The sequence below is a fragment of the Dufourea novaeangliae genome, unplaced genomic scaffold (assembly GCF_001272555.1).
Source record: "Dufourea novaeangliae isolate 0120121106 unplaced genomic scaffold, ASM127255v1 scaffold172, whole genome shotgun sequence".
NCBI classification, from domain to species: Eukaryota; Metazoa; Arthropoda; class Insecta; order Hymenoptera; family Halictidae; genus Dufourea; species Dufourea novaeangliae.
In genome coordinates, this window is record NW_015374058.1 from 1,924,584 (window position 1) to 1,947,536 (window position 22,953).

The 22,953-nt window shown below is 40.2% G+C and overlaps 1 protein-coding gene across 1 annotated transcript in view; it reads right to left on the reverse strand.

Moving 5' to 3' along the window:
* LOC107190081 (hormone receptor 4) overlaps positions 1–14,287 on the reverse strand; it is a 36,979-nt gene extending 22,692 nt beyond the window's left edge. Inside the window, exons 1-2 of the mRNA XM_015578808.1 lie at positions 14,248–14,287; positions 1,099–1,203 (exon numbers count right to left, since the gene is read on the reverse strand). Of these exons, the coding sequence (XP_015434294.1) occupies positions 1,099–1,203; positions 14,248–14,287 (145 nt within the window). The remainder of the gene's footprint in view (positions 1–1,098; positions 1,204–14,247) is intronic.
* Between the last annotated feature and the right edge of the window lie 8,666 nt (positions 14,288–22,953).

Genomic DNA, 22,953 nt, shown 5'->3' on the forward strand with positions numbered 1-22,953 from the left:
ACTAAGTACCATTGGAGACGATTCAAGAATCTCGGCCCGCTGTAGACGCGTAGAACGCGCGGGAAGACGCGGGGCAATAAATTCGCATCCACGTAACCGGTCGCTTCTAAAAGTCGCGGCTCCCTCTAATGGTACGGTCCAATCGTTTCGTGGTTTTCAAAGCGGAACGGATGAACGGATATGATTGATGCAGCAATGCGTTTCACGTCGGTTCTACCTAGGTCTAATACACGGGGCTTATGAAAATCCGGGGCAATAAGGGTATCAAATACAGCATTATGGGCGGTAACTATTCATTACGGTTGCGCTGACCACATTCATGACTCGTTCTGGGTATTCCGAGCAAGAAAAGATTTGCCTATATGCTATGCTGCAGCCAGACAATGATATATGATATACGATCCCTCTCGAAGACATGATTACGCCTGCCGGTGAACCTCTATACGTATTGTTTTCTCTCCTTTAGCGTTAATGATTAGGCTGTGGATGTTTGTGCATCGTTTTAGACGCTAATCCATTAAAATGAAAATCGTTGGACATTACGATTATTTCATACGTGAAGGATTTTGTTAAAATCAATAATTTAAGGAGGATAGGATTTTCTAGAAATGCATAAACATCCGTAGATTGTTAACCCTTAGGGACACAGGAGGTGTATATACCGTACGGAGAAGTTTTCTATTTATCTACATTTTTTACTCGAAAAATGTTTCTTTAAGCCTAATTATTTACCATTTAAAATAGAAAATTATTAAATTAAATGATAAACGAATATTCTGCTGCTGTCTTCTAAAATTAGGAAAAAAAGGAATGGTGTATTCACGGTCCGTGTGTTTAAGGGTTAATGATGATGTAGATATATACTTGTGAGAAAATGCTGCAAACTTGGAGATCGAGGATCTTTAAAGTGATTCTTAATAACGAATGGAAGGTATGAACCTAAGTGCGTATTTTTATGGGTGGTGTAATATATGAAAACGATTTTTTTTGGGAAGCACATTTTTGAGGACATGAATCGTAAATCATAAGTGATGAACGTGGAACGCACGAAATATGTTTACCAAAAGGATTCGTAAGTGAAAAATTATAGATTCTTACCGTCACTACCACATCGGGAGTCGACCTTTCTCCTTTTCAACTTGAGGTCTTGAAACAAGCTCATGTTGTCTAGCTCACACGGGCTGCTCGTAAGGGTCATAATTCCTGCAAACAAGATTATATAAAAGTTAGTTTCTTTGAATTGACAATACATTAAAAACATCGTGAATAATGACGCGAAAATTATTTGTACATAAATTTTTGTTCATGGATAGTAAAACAATTATCGAATGTGAGGTAAATTTGAAAAAAAGGTTACGAATTCATTGGAGGTCTGGGTTAGGTATTCTTGTCCCGTTTAGGTATTTAATTGTTATAAATATTACATTTTAAAAGCAGATGAATAATATTAAATTTAATGCAGTATGGATAATAGTAAATTCACTGAAAATGGAGTTATGTGCATCGATCAGTAGGAAATTGGCCCAAAGTGACGTTACTGACACGTGTTACAATAGTTCTTCGAAACAATAAAGCACACTTCTATTAACTAGTCTTCAATCCAGTTGCATAAACTCGAATAAAGCTCCATTTCATTTAGACGAGTGTCACTTCGAAAATGTGTTATTTACGTGAAAATTAGCAGTGCGAACAAAGTTCTGAAGGAAAGTCGATATATACACGGTTTCTATGAGAACTTTAAATACTTTCAATGTAATTAATTTTTATCGTCTCTCTACCTTCGCAAGAAGAAATGGTCACTGATTAGTAGACTGTGGATGTTTATGCAAATTCACAGATTCAGACTTAATATTTAAAAATCAATGTTGAATGGAATTTTGTCTCCTGTATTGAGGATTTTAATATGTTAACAATAACATAAAAATGGCGTTGAACTTCCTTAACTTTCCTGTTCTCCTCACATATTCCTCACGTTTGTATCCCTTCGAATAAAATTATTTCAAACTTTGAAATGATTTGTTTTCCAGAAATGGGAAATAAACAAAAAAGTAGATATAAAATTTAAATAATATAAACCCGAAGAGGGCAGCAGGTTTAAAATGTTTATTTCACTACATTTCACAAGTCAGGAAACGCTGTAAAAGGAAAAACATCCGCAATCCATTGATTAGTAATCCATCATTGCCATTAGGAAAATAGAAAACTCCAGACTGTTTTCACGAAATCTATCGCTACTCTTGTCGGAAATATTTCCAAAAATCTCCAAACAAGTTCCTGCAATAACAAGTGGCTTCGCGGATAATGGTGGAAGTCATCTCGCTAGGCCGAGGATATCGGCTATCGCAAAAGAGAACGGACTGAATGTGAAAGTACGTGTGTCGGACGCACGCGTTCGCGATTACGGCGAACGCATAGTTCGCCATTAACCCCTCTTTAGCCAATAGCATACAATTGGATCGTTGCGTGGCCGTATCTTTCAGCGTTGGACCGCGCGAAACCATCCGATTCGATGGGGCACGAGCTCGTCTTGGGATCACGATCTGGTATGAGAGCTTCACGGAATCTTCCTGTATTGCGTTATAATAGGATAATTAGAGGCGTCGTCCACGCGGAGCCGTTCCTTCACGAGCGAAATCGTCTTTAGACGTCTTGCACCAGCGGCTCGAGGACAGAGGAGGCCTCCAGGTCCCGGACGATTGGCGGACCAGGTCAGTTTAATAACCGGCCAGACCACTCATCCGGGTGTTCTGATAATGACAAATCGCGTCTTATCGTTGGACACCCGACCGTCTGTAATTAACAACGAAAGAAGACGACGTAAGAGCAGAAACCGCTGGTTTAACGATCGTCCCCGGCGAAACGATCTATGACACACCATGGGTCGTTTTAATAAACCGCGATGTCGTGGATAATACAGGCCAATCGCGCACGATCGCTGGGACGCGACTATATTTGCATGTCGCGCGTGTTTGGCTTGTGCTCGTTTCGAGACCTGTGATCGATAGATCGCGATATCCACTTTGTTGCTGCGCGTTCTCTTCTGCTGCACGCGAAATCTACGGAAGAAATGCTTTGTAGACTAAGAATGTAATTTAAAGTCGTCCTTTCGTCTGTCAATCGAGGAAGACGAGATTAGTTCTTGGTTGTTTCATCGTTTTGATACTTCTGAGCGGTATACCATTTTGTTGGTTAATTTTTCCTTCCAGAGGAGGCTAGAACTATAGAATAAATGTTTCAAAAACCAACAGTTTAATTTAGATTCGACATTTCGTCTTAGATTACCGTGTGTGTTACGTTCTTCGTTAATTTTTTCTTCTTGCGTACATAAGAATCAGAACGAGAGAAATGTTTTAAAAATTGAGAATATACATTAGATTGAGCCTTTACTTTATTAATCATGGTAGACGAGTTAATCCCTGTATTGTTCGTTTCATCATTTGGATACTGATGGGCGGTAGGATTATCCATGACGTTTAAGCATCATTCCAAAAATATGTTTATGGGACGACTAGGAACTTTGATCGAGCACAAAGACAGGATGATTTCGTTCATCCTAAACATTGTAGATGTTTCAATTCAAAGGCTACCACTTGGTGCCAATTAATTCTGGATATTGGCATGTCACCAGCTTTTGAGTCTTCCCGCGCTTAAATTGATGAAAATATTCACGAATCAGAAAATCGTGGCAAAACTTTCTCAGTTACGTCGAGTGCTTTTAATTCACAGATTTCTCTTTAACGCGGCTAGCAACATTAAACGACTTTCTTCGCGTTCTGCACTCGCCTCATCTATTATCTAATCGAGTAGTTTCCTTCTAACGTTACATAAAGTCATCTCAAGCTTTTACCTAGGTTTCTATTCTTTTTATGAAAACATTTTGTATTGTATTTGCTTACGTGTTCTATACTGGGTGGGTTCGTTATTGATGACACATTTGAGAAAAGGCAAGATTCTTCATGAAAAATAATAAATGTCCTTTAAACGTTTCTGTGATAGGCGCGCATTTGTCCTTAGAGGCAGTAGATACGGCAAGTAATGAACAGACGTGTCGGCCAAGTCTTATTCGATAACTCACGAACCCGACAAATTTTCGAAGTTCATTTCGATTGTTTTCGTATATGTTTGTCGAAAATATGTTACATAATGATTACAATTAACACTTATAATTCATCAATTATATATGCTATTAATCAAATTACAACATTATAAGTTTCAGTTTGTAACTTATAACATTATAGATTGCATTTTTCTGAACTATACAAATCAACGGTAGTTGCATCCATTTATTCTACCCAACTCATAGAATGAAGTGCTTCCCTGTGACCATACATGGATACCATCAGAAAATCCTCTATAGAGTCCAGTTGCGTACTCATTTTGGTACACACGCGCAATAGGTAAAGTGTTAAAAATCCTCGAAACACTAACGGACGAACACCACTGCGTCCCATCGACACTCTCGTTCTCAGTCAAGTGCATATTGCCGCGCGCGTCTCCACGCGTGAAAGCGGCTTAACCCCGTCGGGGCTCTCTCAGTGGCCCACGTGGGCCGAGTGTGCGCATTGGTGATCGCTATCACCGCCAGATGGCGGTTACATGGGTCACACAGTCGCGCGCGGCGCATCAGACGGCATGGAGAGGAGTGGGGGGAAGGGGGCGGGGACGCGCGTGCGCATGACCGTGTGCACACTCGCGCACACAGCTCTCGTTGGCGCATGGCGGTGGCGGCACGGGGAGCCGAGTACATATATATATACATATATATACGTGGTGTGTGCACCGGGGTCCTTGCTCCCTGGCGTATGTGGGTCACCAGTCTCACACACACCACCGTTCTTGCGTAACCAACGCATGCACACGGCCGAGCGGTGCCGGCGGCGTGCACATGCACACACCGAGACGGAAAGTGCAGCCAATGCACTAACCTACGGTCTCTTCTTGAGAGGCCGCCGGCGATCCCCGTATTTACGTACCAGTGTGAATACACGAACACGCGCGCGTGCACACACAGCGTGTGCAGCTCAAAGCGGACTTTCCGCTATCTTCGCCTAGGCTTTTTCGAGGCTCCGCGCGCGCGCGCGCGCGCGCGATTCACTCCCTATACCCCGTGTTATTTGCTTCATTAAAGAGGCGCTTCCGCACGAGGCGTTTCACGGCAATTTTCCGGCGATCCGGGCTGCCTGAATATTTCAAGTGCAGCTGAACTGTAGATCGTTGGAAGGTTTTCGAGGAATTATGATGGAACTTAGTTTGGATTTGAATTTATCGGCTGACGCGTGTTTGTTTGCGGGGATAAATGAAGTTTTCGATAATGGAATATACTCATTTTTCTTATATTGAGCTGGTGTATGTTTGTAAGGGGCTGGATATAAGGGATTGTTGTAGCGGTAAAAATTAATATTTTATTTAACAAGTCGCGCAGAAATGCACTCTCGTCTAGCTGGCAATGCAATGCCATCTGCGCGAACGACGCTACGTCGCTTCATGGCGGCATCGTCGATGGTATTTGTTTCCTTACCGCGCGCTCTCTCGAAGGTTTCAATATATCTTAATGATCCACATATGCCCTCATGGAATAATTATGTGTAATTCATAATTATGCAGGAACTATGTGGTTATTATACTGCAGATGTTGTGTATTCATATCATACGCAGGTGTACAGCCACGATAAAATAGAAAAATTAATTGTACTTAATAATATTTTTATTTTAATTTCCACCTAATCAAATTTTGCATAATCAGTAGCTGTTCACTGTCTATATGAATTTCTATCTAATGTTATTTCCTGTAAATTAGTATATTCAAATGTGAATTTATATAAACATTCGCTTTGCATTCACATTAATTAATCAAACATAAATATGTATTAATGTAGTAAACGCTAAAGTAAACCAAAATATATACCTAATTTCATCTTCTGTACAACTACTCTACATAAATGTGAATTTGCATAAACACCAACAGTTCAACCTTCGGTGAATCACTTCACCGAATAATTACGTAATGTATCGTGACAACGATAAATGTGATTGATTCGACCTAATAAAATTTCATGGAAGTCTAATAAAAAAGGGGAAATCGATTTTTTCATAGTCGTGATACACCCATAAGTGTGACGGCAGTGCGAGGAGGAAGAGGAATCGTAATCCCTCTTCTTTTCCGTCAGTGTTACGTTGCCCCCGTGTTTGTAATCGAACCTCGGACGTCGGCGCGATAATTCTGACGTTGTGTAACTAGTTGTTACCGTGTTTCAGACGCGTCGCGAACGCTGCGAGAGCGAAATTAACAGACGCATTTCTACGGTTATTACCGGCCTGAGAAATAGATGTTCATTAATCTCTAAACGCAATGGAATCCTTTCGGGGATTGAATATTATGTACAGTGGATTAGCACTGTTTCCTACGGGCAATAGCACACTAGACAAGTAGAATAGGAACTGCCAGTGATCAGACAAGTAGAATAGGAACTACCAGTGATCAGACAAGTAGAATAGGAACCGTCCACGATCAGACAAGTAGAATAAGAACGGCCCCTGATCAGACAAGTAGAATACAGGGATATCTTGAAGCATTTTTAATAGAAGAAATTATAAAAGACGCGAAATTAAATATTAACAGTTATTATATATAATAATTTCTTTTATTTTTATTTTTCGAAAATCATATCAAGGCTTTCGCGATGAGTCAATATTCTATTACCGGAAGAAAAATGTTTCCTCGTAAATATTAGTCACGCGGAAAATGTCAACAAAGAGTACATTGATATTTGCAACTTTCAGTTTCACGTGTATATTGATTGCATAATAAAACGAAAGGTTAGACACTTAATTTTATATAACAAGAAAGTAGAATGTTCTATGATCGGCGATTGGTTTGAACAAGCGGCTATTGCAATATTTTCAGTCGAATTAAAATGTTTTTTTTCGCACCGTTCAAACAACGTATTTATTTCTGCAAATCTATTTTCAGACTGTCCGGCTGGTATTATAATCAACGGAACAAGAAGGAGGTTACGGAATTCATCGAAGAGTGAGTGAAAAGCATCAATAATCGTTTTGAACACCGCGCAACTTTTAAAACACATAACAGTTTTTCCATTATTAATATCTTAAAGTGAAAAACTTGTATTGAAAAAATGAAAACCTTCAAGATTGACAATTTAAATTCCACGTGTTTAACTGATCAGCAGTAAGAAATATATGCACGTAAACAACATTTTGAACAATATGTAAAAATTAATTTGATATATAGAAGGTTGGACTCTCATGATTTCGTTAATCAACATTCATAAAAATCTTGTGGCTATTTTATTTTCATTTGTGACTATTTTTGTTTCCCATTGAAATCATCTAATAGCTCTACCTATTACCAGTCACACTGTCAATATCAATTTCTGTCGCATTAACACGTTGACTGCCACAGTAAAAAGGGCCGTACGTTGTCAGACCCACTTTATTTCGTTTTCAAAGTCACAAATTGTCCAAAATATGCGTTTAGTTAATAGACGTTATTGATCTTGTTTTAAATTATACTACCCTATTAATTTCACGCAAAACTTTGTAACAGTATCTAAATAATCCAGGCTTCTTTGCACTATACGTATCACCCATACTTAGGTGACGTGGTAATTAAAGTGTTAAGGAAAAGAAATAGATAAATGTTTCAAATTAAACATGTTCCGAACCTGATCCCGCCATTTTTCTCGTGTGCGCGAGAACCACGACGAAAAAAACATCTCGTAAATCCACCGTGACATATTTCCGTCAGCTCGGGTACCATCATCGGGGAATCTATCGGCACGGAACGCGTAATTTTTTGTGTCGTGTAGATTTTACCGTTATAGGGGCCGACGATGGTGAAAGTGACTCTCCCACGCCATGACATCCTAGGTCTACTTTCCCCCACCCCACTACCTCACGGTCTGACTCTAGGCTCTCCGTTTCTCCTGGGCCCTCCCGCTATTTTTTTTTCTTCCTCTATTCCACGGCTCCCGGTTTGAGCGCTCGCGATCCGATCTCGCCTCGCGCAAGAGGAAACGAATTCTTGACAATGGTAATGAGCCGGGGATAAAATAATGCCCCCCACGGCCGACCAGGAAACTTCACGGCATAATTTAAAGGCTGCCTCGCGAGATCGTGCCCCTCCCCCCCACACACGCCATACGAAAAAAGGTAGCTCGAGGCTCGAGCGTCAAAATTACTAACCGCGGAGAAAGCGAATTAACGGGGATTAATCTGCTGCGGTGATCGCGAGCTCGACACGACGCGGTCCATGAATTACAATTTTTTTATGTCGAATACTCCGAATTCAGTGTTCCTGGAGGTAACGGAATCGTTGGAGTTTCCATTGGAGGATCTTTTTTAATGGATATTTTTGGATTGGTAAGGATCATCGGGTGAAAATTGTGAAAGAAACAAACAAATTTTTAATTAGGTTAGTGGATAATAGTAAGACACATTTATCGTAAATTTGAGTATTCAGAACAAAATAAAGTAAGAATTTTCATGTAGATCAGTATGGACTTTAGGCTACTTTGGACCCAAAAGAAACTTTAATAAACGAAATAAATCTCAGACATAATTTCAGTTCTTTAAATTGATTTACTAAAATCTGAATTTGTGTCAAGACACGCAGTCTACTAATAAGTGACTGTTTGAACAAGATGAGGGTAAAATAATTTCTACAATTTCTTGAGTTCTGTGTGTAGCTTGATCAAAGATTAGACTTTATCTGATTAAAATAGACTGTGGTAGAGAGTGATTTTATCCAGTATGTTAATTATGCAGATTTGTAACATTGTAAGAATCAGTGACAGTCAGTTATTAGTTTCCCAACAATCTAATGTAAAAAGCAGATACTTTGTATCGCACTTTTTACCTCGTACTATTATGTACATAGTCAGGTACACAACTCGGAATCAGATAATAATTTCCATATTTAATTATTAGGTGAATGAACAAATGTGCGAGTCACTGTATTATTTGAAATTTCAAAATGTCTTTAAAGAATGGAATGCTTATTATTAGACTGTGGACTTTATGAAATTATAGCCAATAGTGCTGAATGAAATAGAATAAAAAAAACTTACATCTGATGCAACTAGTTTTTTATTGTATTCCGAAACCAAAGAAATTTCTACATTAGCTCTTGTTTTTATAAATTATTTTAGAAAATTTACTTTCGTATAAAAATCTGTCATCTCCTTATTATCTTCACCGAAAACGGTGAATTGTGTTTACATTAATCTGAGACATCCTCCAATGTTTTTGGGTTTATCAACGTAGTTAACATAGTTGGCAATTCGTCCTATCGTCAATGTGTGACGTCGAACCGAGCTTCGCACGCTTTATCTCGCCTCCCGTGGTACCGTTACTTGAAAAACCGAGTTATCGCTTATCTAGGCAAGTCTTCGCGGATGTGTAACAGCCCCGTTTTTCATGTCTCCACCTTCGAATTGACTTATCAGCGGAAACGACGAATAGTTTGCTCGCTGATGAATGTTAATCAAGCTACAAAGTAGTCGACTCAACGAGCTCTTCAGGATATCTCTTTTTTACAGTGGAACAAGTTGTAAAAAGAAAGAACAAAAATTGCAAATACATATAAGCAGGAATCAGTAATCATTTACGAATGAATCATCTTTCTTCGTTGCATTATTCCCGTTGGCTTTGCTATTTTAATTTTGTTGTTTTCCTCTGCAGTCAGGGATTTATTGTCGCGTCAACCACCTGTGGTGGTTATTATTGGATGTTTATGTTTATGTTCCTATCTCGACCATGATGTACAGTGTATAAAACTAGTATTTGCACAGATAAATCTGTTATAATGAAAAAATTTCTATTAACAAGTGGATGTTTGTAAATATTTTTTTTTACATGAATATAGAAAATATAGTGAAATAAAAATTTTCACGTTATTTAATAGTTTTTATTATGTTTCTATTTAAACAGAACCGTTAACAAAGGAAATGCGTATTCATTTGAAGCCAGTTCTTCTGAAGTAATTTACAATAATGTGAATATTTGAACAACCATTCGCAGTTTCCCAATAACTGAGTTTGATGACCGTACATTTTCTGAACCATTGTCAAAAATTCCCTTTCGCGGCTGAATTTCTCGCTTCCGGTCGAGTCTTTCCCTCGAACAGTGGCAAAAACGAGGATTCCTGATCGGCACATTCACCGAACTTTCTTTTTTGCGCGAGGCAAATGGTGGTGGAAGAGCAGACGGAACATGAGAAACTCCAGTTCCTGGAGTGTATCGCGTTATCTCAGCTGGTCGCAATCGTTCACGGGAGCAAACAAAATAAATCATTGTTATAATAATAATAGACAGCAGATTCTATGGGCTGGTGATACATATGGACATATAAAGCAAGATAAAATAAATACTGTGATAAAAAATCGTAAACTTGTTAGATGAAGAATTCTTGATAATGGAAAGAAGTTTCTTTTCTCGACGTCGATTTTTGAAGCTTTCTTTATAAAAATGTAAATTTGCACGAATATTCGTAGTTTAGTAATATGATCTGTAGGATCGAGGGAGAATATTTTTATAGTAATTTCTACTTCTAAGAGGCGATTAAAAGGAAAACTCTGCACTATGGGATACGCGTGCAATTAAATAGGACTTTGCTACCGCGTCTGTAGATCACTTTCTGTTTCTACTTATTGCCACTACGAATACACATGCGTTCCATGAATTTTGAAAGTTGATTATCTTGGAAACGAAGCATCGTACGAAAAAAACGTTACACTACATTTATGTTTTATTTTCTTGCATATAGAATCACATTCTTTCAGGTCGTGGCACCATTTCGGAAACAAAATGTATAAATGTGATATTAATTTCCCAACACTAAACCATAAAAGAAGTTAATATTATTCGCATAAAAATTAGCACTCGCAGGCATACGAATAGTATCCCACGAATCATTTCCGCTCCATAAGACTACACATAAAATATCGATCTATCCTTCTATAAAAAAAGATAATTAAAAACCACGAGTCTCTATAAAACCTTACAAAATCTTTTTCCATAATATTGTATGAAATATGCGCACTATATTAGCGCAATTTCCATCTACTTCAATGACGAACTGCATCGCCGTTCAGACGCTTTCGTGTTAACCGTTTATCCGGTAGGAAAGTCCTCTCGAGCGCGTGTCAACGACAATAGGTCGCCGTTAGCGTTCGTCGTTTACCGTCTGTTACGTGGACGGAAAAGAGAGGCACCCGGCTGTAGAGGCTAGGCAGGCAGGAAGGAAGGAAGAGGGTCGGCTTACCCACGCACCGCGAGAAATTTCTCCGCGTCTCGTTCTGCAACGACAATGGGGCAACGTTATAAATATTCCCCCTTAATTCGTCTTACGTGTCGGCACGCGGCAACGAAAGAAGGGAAAAGGCTTCCTCGAGAAGGCACGGAACAGAAACACACGTATACGTACACGAGGTGGATCGTGTCTTTTCGGATGCTTGACCGAGCGCCGCTACGGCGAACCAGTGAGAACAGCGGCCAGTGAGAGTCAGGCCTGCTCGGTACGTTGAACCTCCGCGGTGAAAGTTTCTATTATACCACTCTGGCCTTACCTTACTTTTCCTACGGCAAGCTCTGCCGTGTTGTGTCATAAGCCGACGAGCGGCGCGGAAACATCGAATTTCGTGACGAGACCGATCTACGGGGTGCGTCCGAAATGACCGGACGGAATCAGAGTCGACGAAGATGTCAACAGTTTAACGGCCACTGTCAAGTATACGTGATTTTGTTTGCCACCGGTTATTGACCAGCGTCACGTAAATGTGATTGCACTGCTGTCTACTGATTTCATACGGCACTATACAGAAATGGGAGACTCGTGAGGTGATTTGAAATAAGTTTTTCCTTAACAAAAATGTTATCCAAGGCTTTGTTAACGAGATATTAATGAAAAACCCCGACCAATGGGAGTGCGAGTCTGCTGGCCGAGTTTCCGCGGTAACGATGCCTACGCGTTGCGATTGGTAGGTAATATACCTTTTTATAACGTATACATTTCAATTTGAAAAATCGGAAAGGTGTGATTAATTGAATTAAAAAGAAAAAAATACCGATTTCGTAATTTTTAAGAAAACTAGAAAATTTATCACATTTATTGATGATACTGTGACACAGGAAGACATTCATGACCGTATCCTTATCGGCATCAACGAAGCTTTTGGAGTCTACTGTACTTGAAAAAAACGCATAGATGAATAAATTCTTCAAAATACACAAATTGATGAGAATAACCTATGGAATTCGAATTTTACGTTAAACCAAGAACAACGGATAAAATAGCATGCACCAATTGTTAAAATATGATTAAGTAATGCTGACAAAATATCTTGAAATAATGAAACGATAGTATGTACCGATGTTTGCACTTCCATAGTAATTTTCAACGATCATATTTAGGAGCGAAACCATTTCGCCGGATCAGCGCATAGCTGGTTCAAAACATTGCGACAGAAACGCGTGACGAAATTTCGCGAAGCCCGTAGGAACAATCCTCGTTCGCGTTTTGTAAAAATATTCTGATATTTCGAATGGAAGAATAACCCGTGCGAACTACGACCGTGATGATAAGCGGGCGTGCAACGAAGTTTCTGGTACAGCCTCGAACTGTTGCAATCTGGAGCAAAAGTCCGTGTTGTTGCGAAGCAACGAAGAACCCCGTGGTTCCAGGTTTCTATTCCTTTACGCAATCGACCATGCTATGCCTACAGTGATCGTTCGTAGTCTGACGAGATGTATTGTAGGGAACGACGCTTGTTGCTTCCGTGTGACAAAAACAATAGAGTCTCTTCGAGTTGTATTCCACAATGCAAACATAATCGAGGAAATCCTATGGGATTAACGCATTTATCGTTCCTAAATCAATCTTCCTTGTAAATTTTTGATAAGATAAGTACTTAAGATTTTTTAAAGCTTCAGACAGTAAAAATATTAGACTTGCAAAAGAAATATGAAATTAGACTATGCACACAGAAAAACAATATGAATTCTTGTACAGTTTCCTAACATCTAAGATCTTACTATTATAATTACCTATTTTGTCTGTTGTGCTTCCGAAATGTTTCACTAACTGATATGCAATTTTGTTAATTCAGTATAATTAGTCACCTTCTTATTACCTAAAACAATTGGTTCTCATTATCTTCTAGAAATTCATTTCTTTATCACATGAAATCAAAATCATAAGTTTATCAAGATTATAGTCCTGATAATCGGTCGTTTGCCTTCCGTGAACAATTTCTATTTCTCGTCTCCGATACTAGTTAGATACAGAGCTACTCCAGGAATATTTCTATCTGAGAGCCGCGTTCGGTCGCTGTCGCGTAGTCGCAATTGTGATTTGCAATTAGCGAACCGTGCAATTGTGAAATCGCGACTCGGTGTTATTGACCCGGGGGACACTGACAAACTGACACCTCGTTGCACCACGGAAACCAATTCTTCGGGTTGCGTCATCAGATCGCGAATTTCCGCAAATCCGGATCGCCAAAACGGAAAGACGAGAAATTTCGTTAAGCGAAGTTGAAGGTTTTTTCTTTAAAGATTCACGATAAATTTGTCGGGGCTGTTGTCCATTCGGTAAAATTGAAATTATTCATATTTTTTCATTATGTTTTTTTTCAACATTTTTTTCATTTCTGTGTTCTTCGAATCAATATTTCTAATTACAATTTTTAGACTCTTTTCTGTTTACAGTTATTTGAAAAGAGAACTGGTATAATTGTTAATATAACTTTCTATTCAGTACTAGACAATAAAAAGGGTGGAAGAATATGAATTATTACACTTGCGCTTTTTCTGAACCGTTTCATTTTTGGCTTGCTCCCATGATTTTTTAATTTACACTCTCGAAGATTAACTTTTCATCATTACCTCCCTCTTCTTTTGGTATACTTCCTTTTTTCGTTCAATCAAAACCAATAAAAAGTTATTTCTGAAAATATGATATACATATCGTACGGCTCTTAAAAAATAGAAACTTTCCTACAAGTACACAAAACAAGTGTACTTTCACTTATGACTGATTACTCGAAACTTAAAAAAATCCGTACCACAAACCTAATTTACCGATTACGAATTGCATGCTACCAGCGTATCCACGGACGCATCCTATATTCTATTTCTCCCCAACATCGGCCAACGCCAGGCACAATTTTATATTTATCACTCGGGTTGTTAGCACCTGCTAGATCGAGTTTAAAATAGACCTCCTACCTATGTGGCGACCTTGCAGCACACTCATCTTCGCGCACATGGTATGTCACAGTTACGATGTCTTCGAACCAAATGATAATATCCAAGAAAATCCCAGCTCTCAATCCCGATCCAAGTCGATCGAATCGAACGTTTCACAAGGAATGTCACGTTGGATCACACAAGTGGTCCATATAACTAAACGCACGATTCCTTTCTGGATCACCAATGATTGCACGCAAACTGGATCCCAGAGGATTCTCGATCGATCATCACGACCGAACACTGGGCCTGGTCACAAGAATAAGAGATTCTGCCGTCACTGCACGATCCATTTCTCGAGCGTCGACAGTCTGGATAAACTGCAAAAATCTATCCAGGCTCACGGACGGTTCACTTCCGCGATTCGTCGCGGGTAGCTGACGAGGCGGCGACGGCAAACGGACCCGCTGGAGGCCCGGAAGAGGCGACGACGAGACAGACGGTCGTCGGGTATCCGCGCGCGCGGAGCAGCCGATGTGAACGGTTCGCACAGCCCAAAGTTTTTGGGGGCAGCAGCCAGTTGTGCGGGCCACACGCGATCGTACCGATGTCGTGGATCCACCGTGGTGGTGGCACCAGTGACCTCGATACCAGCCGAGGCCCTCCAATCCCAACGCCCAATGCCAAAAACTCGACACGCGTGTGTAACACCGCCAGCGGGAACTTTCACTCTCTCTCTCTCTCTCTCTCTGTCTGGTGCGTTCTCCGTGATAGCGGAGACACCGAAAGTCCAAGAGTCGCGAAGGTTCGGGCGGCAAAACCTGGACACCAACGGCTCGTAACGCGTTCAAAACACCGAAATAAAAGAGGGGGGCCAGAATCTTCGCAGGATATAACGATACACCTTGAACGGAAATCCACACCGGCAAGCAGGCTGGCCTCATCGATGCAGAGGAAAACATTACCGTGTTGTATTCCAGGGGAACTTTCACTGGATGACACGGAACGCGAAGATCGATGAAAGGGAACGGGAGGACACGTTCGGAATGTTCGGAGTGGGATTGCCCGTGAATCGGTAGGATTAGAGATCGGTTCCTGGAGAAGGAAATGAAAGTACATAATAGGATCACGACGATTAGGTACATCCACTCGATGGAGGGTTTCCATTAGCCAGGTCTAATAGGAATCTTGGAAAAATTGTAGCTTTGGATATATAGGGTGAATCTTTCTATGCTAGGGTATAAAGGTAAGACAAAATGTGTTAAACACACAGTCGGTACGGATGGGAAATGTAGTTTCTAACATGGGCGAATCTTATGGCAGCCTTGGGAACTATAGTGCCTGAGACCTTTCAATCAAATGCTCGCGTTTGGGGCATTGTGGATGGGATTCATACGTCTTGTATAGCTACAAATGAGTTTGTTTATGTCAGTGACGTATTAAAGAACAGTTTGCTGCTAGTTGGTCACGGTTTCAAATATTTTAAGGATTTACATAAACAATAAATTCCACGACCGGGTGGGCAACATAGTTCCCATTAAAAAATGTGACTAAAAAAACATTTTCTGTTATTAACTCTCTTAGTACTTAATAGTACTAACTTCGTATGTCTGTTAAACAGTCAAAAATAAGGAATACGTATTCTTTTTTATCCTCTGAGACGCGACTTTAAGGGGTGAAACCACTTCTCGAAGTTTCGACCCGAAAGTACTACCTCGAAAATCAAAGAAGATACATGAAAACTTTTAATGGACGAGGTTTGCGGTTTTATTATGCAGAATAATATGATCTAACAAATTGTCCAAAATATAATTTGTATATAACAAAAAAATTTCTGATCGAAACTTCGAGGGGTGATTTCATCCATTAAAGTCGCGTCTCAGCCGATAAAAAAAGATACGTATTATTTTTGACTGCTTAACAGGCATACGAAGTTCCATTAAAATCTGAGGGGGACACATCCGTGCCTTCCCTTGTTAGTGGTGGGTCCAGCTTCGCCTCATACACCTAGGCTTTTCAACAGAGGTAGCTAGGGGCTCATAAACGACGCAACAAGCGGCTTACCTTTATACCCTAGCAGCGAGAGATTCACCCTCTACATCAGGGGGCGTTAATGTCTACGCGGAAGAAGCTCCTCGTGAAATCGTCGATTGACCCCCGGGGCTGGTTACGTGGGCACCGAATGTGTGTTTGTCTGTACGTGCATAAAATGATGAAAAAGCCGAGCGCCATATAAGGAACGGGAGAAGGCGACGCGTCACCTTTTCTTCGCGTCCGCGATTTCACTTTCGATGCTCGGTTCGGTTCAAGACGGATCGTCCCCGGCCAGCCTCATCCACCCGAACTGGAGTGAAAGAGCCAAAGAGGGGGTGGGGGGACCTGCTGTATGTGTGTGTATTGCCGATAAGAAAGCGAGAAAAGCAGCCGGATGAAAGTTTTTCGGCGGCGTGTGTGCACTGACCGGTCGATTTCGATCGCCCCCCTGGGGGAGATCGTTTCGGCTGTGTTTGTGCGACGCGACGGCCGCGTGTGTTCGTCGAACGAAAGTAAAAGTAGCGGCGGACCTTGCGGCGAAACGTCGTCACCGTGTATGACATCGAATCCTCGTTCTGCGTCTTCTTTCCCTCCGGTTCGATCCTTCCCCCTCCCTCCACTATCACACTCTCACCTGTCCATTTCGCCTTCACAGGTAATACCGGTTTTTTGTTTCGGGTGAAACGATACCATCTTACAGGAAGATCGAACCTGGAGAAAACCGTGTCCTTCGTCGAACAGGGTTACGGTTACGTCACACGTGTCACGGGATCGGTGGCCATTCTCAGCTGCGCATACGTGGGTACGCAGTTTCGGTACCGGCGGCCCTGAGACTCGAGAAGTTTCGCTGATCTGTACGGGAGTGGATCGAATAGGAACGATAGTTTCGTTTTGTATTAAGTGGACTGTGGATTGTCTCGGGTAGTCACGTTTTTGTAGATTAATTTTCGGGTGACAGGTGTAATGAATGTACGGTGATTTTTTTTTTTAATATAGAGGGTTAGTAGTTTAAGTTGATCCTTGGGAATATCTTTGAAATCGTTGATGGTATCGAAAATTGTTTGAGATGATAGTTGAATGGTTTCGAGGGGGAAATAATTTGGTCCGATCCTTGTAGGTGGACACATGGAGGACATTGAGGTGAAATTGATTATTTTAAATGGAATCGTGTAGTTTTTAATGGATTTATTCATGCAGCTCGTTATTCCTTATAAAAAAGCTATTTCTCGAAACCATTCAACTTTTATCTGAAACATTTGACGGTATTATCGCTTTCGAAGATATTCGTGGTGATCGATTTAAATCAGTCACTTTGTATATTATTTACATATTAAATATTTCTTTCAATAAGTAACAAACAGTAGTATATAAAGGGACGTACTCGTTTTCTGGAATCAAAAGTAGATCATATGTCTGATTTTTTTAAAGAATCTAAGAATCACTTTGATGAGTAATTTTGACCATAAATTCAAATATGGTTAAGGAAAATTCGTGCACTCTTACATTAAATAACGTTCCTGCAGAAACTCGAATCTTTTGTCGGTTTACGGTTTCTATTACGTCTCATAATGAATGCTAATAATTGCTTGTAATATGCCAGATCACAGAAGGCTGATGATTTCCTGGAAATTAATAATGAGATCCCGGAAACGTCGAAATTCGTCAATTTATGCATCATTATAAACAGTCGGTAGAAACGTACGTTTGTTATGTAACAATATGCATGATGAACTTTTACATTTAACGGTGTAGCAGTTTTATGCTTAGGAGTGCCGAGTGCGTAAACCGGCTTACGGCGCACGTAAGGGAATTTAAATTTCTCACAATGTTGCTTTGTGTCAGGTGAACACGATGTTGAGAATGCTTCTGGGAAGTGTTGCTTATCCAAAGAAATTTATTCTAAACCTTGTATTAATGTCATTCGACAAAGTTTCTGACAGAAACATGCACTGTGCAATGTTTCGATTTCAAGTTTGTATAATAATTAAAAGAATCCATGACATGAAAAAATTTTCTTGTAATCTAATTAATTATATTTTCCCAATTTTTCAAATTGAAACCTATACGTCATAAAAAGGTATAGATATTAAAAAATTTAATTTTCATGTGCTAGATATTTATTAATATTATCATCATTTCAAATTCGAATTAATCGTTTTAATAGTTACAAAATCTGTTAAGTGTTCATTCATTCGTACGTGTACTCTACTTTAATAATATATATAAAATGTTCCTTCGTGTAATTTAATGGCGCCTCTTATAAGTAACCATCACGTCCCTCAACGTGTTAATGAAAAGTAATCTATTGTCTTCCCGAGTTTCAGTAAATGATATTGTACTAAACATTTTAACAGTATCTGCCACCATTATCACCTATTAGTTGAATCTGTTTAAATCTACTCCTCAGAGTTCAAGAAGGATCAATCCAGGATCCTTCTCAACCTAAGAACGGAGAATCCTTTAACCCCAAATCCAGTATTTCGTACAAAAAACGAACAACTTTTCCCTATTCTAAAAACATATTTGGAGGTTTACGTTTACCATGCATACCATAGACCAATCTCCTAAGTCAATACCAGAGTTGGGCAGAATTTTATTCGAATAATACACAGTGAAAAGCAGCAGTATCTAAGAATGTCGTCCTGAGCTTTAAACAGTTAATGAGATTAAATAACTGTTCGACAAATGTCGATTCATTCATAAAGCAGTATTATTTTACTATAAAAATTGAAATTTCCACGTTTAAACAATTAAAAATGACTTTATCTAAATAATGAGTTTGCCCATCTCTGGTCAATACACCAAGAAAGTCACTAAGTTCGCTCCACCTAGGCTACAAATCCACCAGCACCTCTTACACTCTTCGCCGAATGCACAATCGATCGGTTGTTCCAGCGCGGATCGTTTCACGGTAGTTGGTTCTTGACGCCCACCCCCAAAAAGGAAGAAAGCAGTAAAGCAGAAACGAACTAAAAACACACACAAAAAAGAAGAAATCAAAATCGATTAGGAGTCCTCGAATGGTTTCCCCTAGTCGGCCAGCTCGACAAATCTCGAGGATCGTTCGGCCGGACGGAAACGCGTTTGCAGCAGGATTTTCTCAGCTGGTTTTTCTAGCCAGCCTAGACGGACGGCGTTCTTGCTAGCGCGGCGAGTAGTCCGCGCGATGTGTGCTCGTTGTGTATGTGACACAGTGTGGGCAGTGCTGCAGTCGTTCGTACCAGCACGTTGTGAGCGGTCGGCCATGGCATACTTACCGATGTCAATCACACCGGCAGGCATGCACCGTTTCGTTTGTGTCGGTGCACACGCACGGGACCGGTGGACGACGTTGCTAGTCGCGCACACACGCCTCGAAGACGCTTCGTCGCGCATCGAATCTCGCGTAGCCTTTTGCCCTTTAACCCATGCAATTTCCTCGACCATTGATATCGGGTCGCAGCTACCGCGGGACGACGATCTAGGCCTGAACTTCGCGATCCTTACGGACTATCTGTCTAATTATTAATTTCCAGTAAAACCGTTGATCGACGGACGATGATCATCGGTATTGGGGTTGATCGAACGAGGCGGTTTAGCTCGATCAATCTGGTTCTAGATTGGGGAAAATTTGGAAGGACATCTGGGACTGAGAGTCTGGAATGGAAGGTAGCAGCTGTGCTAGGACCGATACCTGTTTAGGGTATTGATTAGTTCGATATCTACCATCCGTTGTCATACGTTTTTCAAACGTAGTTGTCACATTGGGTCAGTTTGACTGAAGTCAGCTTTCAACCTGCTGTTGTTTAAAAACTATTTCGTTGCTCTAGTCGTTAATTGTTCTATCTCCACTGGTTTTTAAACTGTCAAATTGGGTTTTGAAGTTTTTGAGGTTTAATATTATAGAAGCAGGAGAGTAGTGAAATAATCAAGCAGATTATAAGTTCATCTACTGAATAGCTGTTTATTACAACGTTTAACAAAATTCTATTTTATTATGAATATAAATTCTTAATTGTTAGTATTTAGAAATACAACCATTAAGAAAAATAACGTTGAACGTTTCGTTATTAGGACTTAAAAGAATATTTGTTGTTTTCTAGTCGGAATTGTCTTTACATTATGGTGAATTTGTATTATTTCAGCCAATGAGACGCACCTAGTTTGATTAACTAAATATGTACAGCAACGAGAATAAATATAGTACTACACTGCGTGGCATAATTATAAAATCATCCTAAAATTTTCAATCCTGATGTATTGTTGTTAAATGAAATACCAACTGTTTTCTTTAAAGAATATAATCTATCCTTTTCTGGAGAAATATTATTTCTCAACACGATTTCACACATGGCATATTTGGTTCGTTTTTATTTTAATCAAGATACATAAGAATTGAACATTTTAAGGTGGTTTTATAGTTATGCCAGGCAGTGTATTTCGAAGTTATAACGGCGATATTCCCGTTTCACTATCGCGTTCGATCGCATTATAGGTATCGTTTCCAGAGGTATCACCAATAATAGTCGCTTCTTATCTGAGAGCCTGAAAACTGCGACTGCTTGCGTCCCGATATCATATCGTAGTGCAAGCGTTTGTAGCCTATTTGGTTAGTAATTCTGTATTAATTGAACTGGCCAAATCATCGCAAATGCGGTAGCGACGATACACTGGGTGTCTCCAATTTCTAAATATTTGTTTCCAGCCTAAGAAAATCTGAATTTGTATCGCTTCGTAGAATTGTCTTTATAAGGAGTCAATTTGTAATTTTATTAATTCAAGGCATCGGTAAGCGTAGGTAAAAAAAAAAACTCGTAGTGATACCTAGAGATGTTCTCATTCAGACGCGGCAGACGAGCCTCATTAAAATCCCTCATTAAACGACGATCCGGAGTCCGTGATCTTGATGGAATTTCCTTTGATCGAAGACGATCCGTCGCCCTCGATCGTGCCTTCTATCGCGAGATGTTGGAACGTCGGCTTTTCGCGAGCTATAACAAGTTTGAAGCTATAAGGCCAGCTAACGTCCATGAGCGACGACCTCAGGCTAGTCGCGCCGTGTATCCTCGCGATCGTTCTGCGTGTACGTTATTTCTGACGTACGATTTCGCTACCAAGAAAAGTTGTTTTGACGTGGACACCAGCTAGTGGTCGATTCTCATGTATTTTCGTACAATGTAATCAAAGTGGCCTCTGAATTCTCTTCATTTAATACAGTGAACAAACGTAAACAAGGTCTAATCAACATGGATCCTAAAGGTTAATCCTTTCAAAGTATGATACAAAAGTTTATTTTTACATTCATTACATGTCCCATACTTTCCTTCTGTGTCAATAAAAAACTCACATCTGCAGATCCTAGACCGACGTAAATTTTCAAATATTCCATTCGTATATTACCTCTTCTCATACAGCCGTGAATCAATGTACTTTCAAACAAGTTTGTCTGTTTACATTTAATTTGTTGCGAAAAGATACACACGAGATTGAACGCTCGAAAATATGAAAGTTAATTTTATACCGAAAGGATGAATTTTAAGGCTTACGTTGATTAAACATTTTTTACTGCTCTCGGTGAATACTATACGCCCTCGATGACTTTTAGCCCCATTTTTTTGTATCACCCTGTATATTTCTGACAATCCATTTTAGCGTTTCTCGTCGTCAGTCACGAACAGCGCAGTGTCATGCACCTTTCGAGCGCGTTTTCTCTCCCGACGAATGGGAACCGGGTACTCGCGCGCTCGAATACCGGTACTCGTTGACTGCGCGTGTCAGGGTCAAATGACATCATTTCGACGCAAGGATATTCGCGGCGGTGCGCTTTGTCGATGCTCGACGCCTCGCCGTAACTCATCCCCGTCGATCGTTCATGCTTCTGGCAATGTCGTGGAAGATACAAGCGGTGGCCACGGGAGTCTCCTCGATTAACGAACGCAATCGTGAAAGGATTCCATGGAATGTTGTTCGTGTCCTTATTTCAGCGCGTTTTCCCCCTTTATTTATCGCCAGAATGGTTATTCTTTGGCTGGCGAATGGGAGACGCGAGAAACGCGGAATGGTACTGGGTGACTTCCGGTTGCCATGGACGAGGAGATTCGGCATGTGGGACGCTGAAGAAAATGCTGGCCTGGTAATATTATATTGATTTTTAATTTGATTATTCGTTTGTTATAATGATACAACCCAAATTCCCAGTATTTCCATCGTATAATTAAACACATATTTTAATAAAAGCACGATCTACACCTGAAAGATTTAATGAGCTTGCAACGTACATATTTCTAGGTGCCTTTGTATGCTGCACGTTGTTCAGTTTTATGTTGAAAAATGCTTGTAATTATCCACCTGTTTGATGCATTTTCGTCCCCGTGTTGGATTAAGTTTCAAAGACTTCTTTTCCAATCCGTCGCGCCAGTACCGTTGCGTTCGTTAATGAGTCACAATAAGGTCGACCACTCGTACGGCTCGTATTCTTTTTTTCTACGCGCAAAAGCGGCATTATCATCAAGATCGTAGTACGTATACATCATTCATATTACATTTTTCTCCCACGATGTATCAATCGTAATTGCCGTCGTATGTTACAGATTTTTTTTCTTCTATCTCGCGTCGAGTTACTTTGTCCACGGACTTACATATATAGTTTCACGCGGTACGCGAATCCTGTAGATGATGAAATACCAGTCGTGTTCGTCGTAAGACGATTTTTCACAAAACCACGGAGGTTTA